Source organism: Haliaeetus leucocephalus, unplaced genomic scaffold, assembly GCF_000737465.1.
Source record: "Haliaeetus leucocephalus isolate CR32 unplaced genomic scaffold, Haliaeetus_leucocephalus-4.0 Scaffold295, whole genome shotgun sequence".
NCBI classification, from domain to species: domain Eukaryota; kingdom Metazoa; phylum Chordata; class Aves; order Accipitriformes; family Accipitridae; genus Haliaeetus; species Haliaeetus leucocephalus.
In genome coordinates, this window is record NW_010972731.1 from 8,461,456 (window position 1) to 8,467,797 (window position 6,342).

Genomic DNA, 6,342 nt, shown 5'->3' on the forward strand with positions numbered 1-6,342 from the left:
GCCAGTGCTGTGAGCCTCGGGGGGAGCCAGGTTTCCTTCTCCCAAGGTTTGCTCTGCCCTGGGTGTAGATGCAGCCTCTGAGCCTCCCTTTCTAACCTGTCCGTGGGGGAATAAACCCACTTTCCCATCTCCCGAAAGAGTTTTGAGGATGCTCTGGCTCTGCAGGGCCAGACCTTGCAGGAGCCTTGGAGAAAGGGAAGTCAGCAGCGTTGAAAAACAACCCATAAAACTGCCCTTATTCTGCAAACTTGGGCCAAGATGAATTTATGATCCCTCCTGCTAACGGGGCTAGAATAAGCAAGAAAACCGATGATGGAGTCTCTGTTACTGTAATGAATTTGTACTTTCCACTGCCACTTGCTCCCTGATTTACAATGGAGTGGGGAACCTCGTGATAAAAAAAAACCAACAACAAAAAAAAAACCCCAAATCGAAAAGACGCCCCGTGTTTTGGTTTCTTTCTTCCCTCTCCCACCCCGCCTTGCCCTGTCAGGCCATTAATTCTAACAGAAACCACCGGCTCTGGTTTTTTCCCTCGAACCCCTCAGCTGTTGCAGGGAGACAGCTGCACCCTCTGGAACTAATTACAGCTGTCTGGGAGATTTAGCCCTCCATCCCAACAACTCCAATATTGCTGCTAATTTTTAACACGTACAGTTGGAAGATGTCATAATAGGCTGATATATGATCAAATCTTAAAAGTGCTACAGCGCAGCTGCTACTGGGCATCTGGCGGGATGAATATATTGATTTAAAAAATAACGCTTATTATTTTTAGCCTTTCTGCCCTCCTCGAGGCTGTGGCTTTGCCCGATCCGGGTGGCGATGGAGAGCGGGTTCTTGCCCAGAAGGGTGGTGGCAGGCGGGTCCCGGCATCCCGTCCGGAGCGGTGGGTCCTTCTGGGCAGCTCAGTGGTCCTCCCTCTTCCAGCCTTCCATACTGGGATCAGCGCCGTGGCTCTGCCAGCACCTCCCGGGCACCACCGTGGGGTTCGGGAGAAGCTGCCAAAGGGGCCCTTCTGTCCCTTGTCCCTGTTGTTACAGCAGAGAGGGTTTTCCATCTCCTGCAGGAGAAACATCTGACTTGCTTTATCTGACCGTATCTTGTTTCCTGGATCCTCAAGAGATTATTTTGCCCTCATGTGTCTTCTAAGGGACCTAACCTGGGCTCAGCTGGTTCAGCCTGATGCTCCTCCGGAGCATTTCCCTGCCCGGCTGCAATAGCTGGTGCCCGGTGCTTCCCTGGGAGCCAGGAGGAGCTGCCAGCTTGCGTTCGCTCAGTAAATCCTGGGAAACTGCTCGCAGCCGGGATTGTCCTTCCTGACATTTCTGACTGTCTCCTCTGAAAGACGAGTCTTGCTCATCCTTCTCCGAGTATGGGTGACCACCTGTGGTCTTAGTCTCCTTTTAACGTAGACGAAGTCAGGTATAGCCTCCCCATGACCTTCTTGAAGATGTTCCCATTTCTGCAGAGCAGCCAGCAAGGTTCACGCGTGCCGGCGGTTTCCTGCATCAGAGGAGGCTCAGAGACCTGTGGATCCCTTCCACCAGCCAGAAGGTCTCCGCCTGAGCCCCAGAGTTGCAAAAATCACAAGCAACTGCTGATAAGGTGATCTGTAGCTTGTAGCAGCTTCTTAATCTACAGGCAACCACGCATGCGCGCGTCTCGCCTGAGTTACAAGCTGTCCAGGGCTCCAAGTGATGCTTGTAAACTCTGTGAGCCCTGAAATGATGGACTCCGGGGTGTTAATGCTTCTGCCCTGTTAGTGCAGGAGCGCATTCGCTCCCCAAATCCCGAGAGGAGGGAGCGGGTCCAGCGAGGCAGTGCTGGAGGAGTTTGCAAATCCTGTAACTTCAGGACTGAGGCACCCAGGTAGATTATAAATACGGGGGTAGCTTGTAAACTCTATGAGCCCTGAAATGAGGGGCTCTGGTGAGTATTAAACTCTGCAGCTTTTACATCTGTGAGCCTTGCAAGGCAAGATTCCCATGGGTTCCAGGTTTTCCGCGTTTCTCCCACAGCCCCTAACCCCGGGAAGGACGGAGAGGACGGCTGGCAGAGGGTCTGGATGCCGCCATCGTATTTTGATGCTCAGAGGAATTCTGATGCTCGGAGGTATTCCCGCTGCAGTTTCTCCGTCCTGCAGCACACGTTGGCTGCTGCAGCCCTGTAAAGGCTCTTTGGTACCTCTGTTTACCAGAATGGAAACCTTCAAGTCTTGAATCCCAGGAAAGCGCCGGTGGTGCAGGACAGTGAAGAGCCGTGGGCTGCGGTGTGCCGGAGCTTTATAGCTCACCGCTGGGTGAGCGGTTCAGCTCCTGGAAGAGCTCAGCTCTGTGGAGTTTACAAAGTCCACAGCCCACGGAGCTGGGTGGGTTCCTCCTCCATGGATCTTGTTATCCTAACGTGGACCGTGCATCCCAACACTCCAGCTCACGGCTCAGGTGGAGCGGGCTGGGGGGAGCAGAGTGACCGTGGCTGGGATGAGAAGGTGGCTCAATTTAGAGGTCGGGGGGCTTGGGGGGGATTCTTCAGATTGATTTAGGCTCTGAACAGAAGAGCCTGAAACATAGTCAGATAGAAAGGCAAACTTTATGCCACAAAAATGCATCTTCAATTGCATGTGGTTGCTTTAATGCTCACACGGTTCTAGTTTTACATGCCGATCCCTTTGATAGCAAACATTTTAATAGACAGAGAACATATGGGAAAAATCATACCAAATCAGATGATAGATATTATTTAATCTGGGCAGGCAAGCCCATTCGAAAGGGACAAGGAAATTTTCATTCCAGAGGGGTTATAGGACAGTCTTTGAGGTTGGGGAGAAGGCGCTTCTGTGTGTGAGCAGAGACCTGGCATCTCCTGAGGTCTCCTAGGTCTGCCCTGGGAGCTCAGATAAGAGCTCTCTCTGCACTCTGCATCCCCTTCTAGAAAATGGGAACTTTACCAGATGGGGTTTGCAGATAGCTCCTTCAGCGTGGGGCACCCCGTTATACCCATATTGTGGGTGCACATGGAGACAGGTCCAGCTTGGTAGATGCTCTGCAATCACTTAGTGAAGAAAAACCCCAAAAGCCCCGGTACGGCAGGCAGAGGGAGGCTTCGAGCAGCAGAGAGATTGACATACAATCAGCCACTGAAGCTTTTTTGGGATATGTTTTTTGAATTCAAGTAAGCAATCAAGGAACACAGCTTGGAAATCTCTAACCATCCCGGACAGGAGCCTGCAGGCTACCTGGACCCGCAGGAACATTGCCATTCAGTAACGCTCTAATTATTAACAGGAAATTTTGTGCTCCTGCGAAGTAAACACTGTGGGAGTAACAACACTTCAGCCCCCGTTTGACTTTTACCAGCCTCAGAAAAGAGGCGGGGAGAGAGGGTGTAGAAATGGCCCCAACTGTAACAAAACCAGCAGCTGCAGGGCAGCATTTATGGTGATAAGAAGCAGGTCTGTGCACCCCGAGCCCCCAGCCAGGGCTGGGGCATTGCCCCCTCCTCTGCCCATTGACTTTCCCGTATTTGAGGGCTGGTACCTCCCTGCAGCCCCCCCCGTCAGCGGGCAGCGAGGTGGGGTGCCGGGGCGGCCCGGGATGCTCTGCTGCGGAGCGGTACGGCATCGGGGGACACCTCCGTCCCCACGCTTCCCTTGGCACCCAGCCCTTACCCCTTGTTTAAATTAGAGCTGTCCCAGTGCAGCTTCGAATGCATTACTCTGGGCTTCCTTGGATCCCCTCTTCATCCTCAGCGGAGGGGGAAACATGGAGATGCTTGTCATGTTTTCATTCCAGCCAGGAAACAAGCAGAAAACAGATGATGATAATGCCGGTTGCTGCAAGTCAGCAGCGAGCGATGGGCATGATGAACAGCTCCGCGTTAACGTGTTTTGTTGAGAGCATCGTTTCTGTATTGCTCATCTGGGTACCCAGCAAGATTTAAATTGAGATGTCGAGATGTGATTGCAGTAGACCTTTTAACTGGGTGCAGCTTCATCCGTCATCTGCAATCTCCCCTGCTTCCCGTCGGAGTGCCGGTGTTACAAAGGTGGGTGCTAATGGCAAATATATAGGAGTCGTCCCTAATTATTTTAGCAGTAGGAAGGAACTTAACGGCTGCCCGAGGTGCAGCCCTGGGAGCGAGCAGCTGCAGGAGCGTGGTGCCCTGCTCAGTAGCAGGGTTTGTATTTTAGTAGTGAAGCAAAGCAGGTTTAAATGAGCATTGACATGACTTTGACATTTTTATATTGTGGGTTATTTTATGAACTTATCCAGCAAATGCGGCGATGCACTCTGCAAACAGGGACCACAACGCTGGAGGACCAGGGTGTTACTCCTTCTCTTGTCAGCATGCCCTACATCAAGCGGGACCAAACCTCCCGAACTGAGCGGCATGGTTAGCCTCCGAATGTGTTTCGTGACACTGATGAATGCTTCTTTCTGCACTGTTTTAAAATCTCCTTTTCTGTCAACTCCCAGGGCGGCCAGAAAACAGATGCACTCGTAGCCCCACTAATAAGCTGCGGAGCAGAAGGAGCAGCGGCTGGCTGGGGCAGAGGGATGCTGGGGGAGCTGGGGCGGGAGTCAGGCTCTGTACCTAAAAATCTCCCAGGCAGAAATACTCCATAGTTGCTCTAGAAAAGGAAAAAAAGAAAAAATTCCTGCTTTTATTACTATTCTTTCAAACTTGGTTGTAGACAGGTGTGTGGAGCGCGCGGCGGCGGTGGGGAGCACACAGGGCGGGGGTATTAAAGCTTCTCTGCCTTGTGTATCGTTCCGAAATTGCATCAAGAGGAGCCTGGGAGCTCCCCAATGCTTCACTCCAGCAGGGTCGGCTGCATCGCTGCCTCCGGCTGCGGGCGCCCCAGGGATGGATGGAGCACTGGGATGCGGGAGCTAGCCAGGCTGAGCAACCTTGAGCTGATTTCTCCATCCAGCTACGGAAAGGCTCAAAAATCCCACTCCCAGGGGACTGTAAATAGGGTCCGACACCTTTCTGCCTCTGCCCAGCAGTGGTACCAGCCCCTCCTGAGCAGGCTGTGCTTTGTTTCTCTGCAGGTGGATCCGAGGGGAACACTTCAAGTACAAATTCAGCCGACCTGGGGGAAAGCATGCCAGCGAGGGGAGGTGGTGGATTCGGAAGAGGATCGGCCCTTACTTCCCCCCCGTCAACCTCCAGGGCCTGAAGAAGTTTTACGAAGACAGGAATTGGCCGTACCCCGTGCGGGACTGATGGAGGAGGATGAGCAAGGTCAAGAGGGACCGGCTGGGGAAGAGGGAGAGCAGTCAGCTCCCTTACAAACCACATGTCTTGGCTCTGTCTGTATTTTTTATCCGTATCCTTGTTTACACATATTTTACAGAAGGTTCCCAGCCAACCTGTCCACCTGCTGTTGTGGTCTGGTTTTTCTCATCTTTCTGTTTCTTTCTGTTCATCCTTCTCACCACGGCCTCGCCTGATGATTGATTTCTTTTGCCAGGCTGCTCCATTCAGAAATTGTCAGCTCTAGAATTTGGGAAAAAGGTGAACAAATACTGCGAGTAGTTTTGGGTAGGTGTTGGTGTTGCTTTCCCCGACCCGTTGCATTGTGTGATGGCTGCAGAGGCACAAGGGAAGATTTCGGGGTGGTCTCCTGCCTCAGCCAGCGGCCCCTGAGGCTCACAGATTCCCTGGGGTCCGGCATCGGGCAGAGCAGCCAGGTCCTGCTCTGCAGCCGGCTCATGCGGAGGTGATGCTGGCCAGGCACGGAGCACCGCTCCTCCATCCCATCCCATCCCAACCCATCCTAACCCAACCCATCCTAACCCATCCCATCCCCATGTGCGCCGCCAGCACTAAGCCATCAAAACTGCTTTATTCCCAACACAGCTGTCCCCACACTGCCCTTGCTGTTGCCCTGAGAAGGGCCCGGTCGTCACCTTCTCACCGCAGGTTAATGACTGGGCTGAGCTATGTGTCCTGCCCGCCGGGCACGATCCGGCTGTCCTGCAGTTCATCCCCAGGGCAGCATGGCAAGCCAGGGCTGGGCAGTGCCCCCAGGCTGGGCAAAACACCCTGGGACCTCACTCGGAATTTCTCTTGTCCCTCCTGTTTGCTTTGGAGTCTCCCCTCATTCGGTCTGTGTTTAAAATCACCCCAAATTGTCCCACCACGTGGGTTTTGCTCAGTGAGCCCAAATCACAGTGATGGGAGGGAAGCGAGAGCAAGAACATGGACGGCGTCTGAAACAGCCAGCAACTGGCCGGGGTAGTTTATAATAATCGATTGCTTGTTAGCACATTCTGCTGCACACGTTTCTTCTTGCGGGGGGGGGGGGGGGGAAAGAAAAAAACCACATGAACA

At 53.1% G+C, this 6,342-nt stretch overlaps 1 protein-coding gene across 1 annotated transcript in view; it reads left to right on the forward strand.

Annotated features, from left to right (window-relative positions):
• Nucleotides 1-5,232, forward strand: part of LMF1 (lipase maturation factor 1) — a 203,670-nt gene extending 198,438 nt beyond the window's left edge. The window contains exon 12 of the mRNA XM_010570606.1: nt 5,058-5,232. Within this exon, the coding sequence (XP_010568908.1) occupies nt 5,058-5,232 (175 nt within the window). The remainder of the gene's footprint in view (nt 1-5,057) is intronic.
• Nucleotides 5,233-6,342: the final 1,110 nt, after the last annotated feature.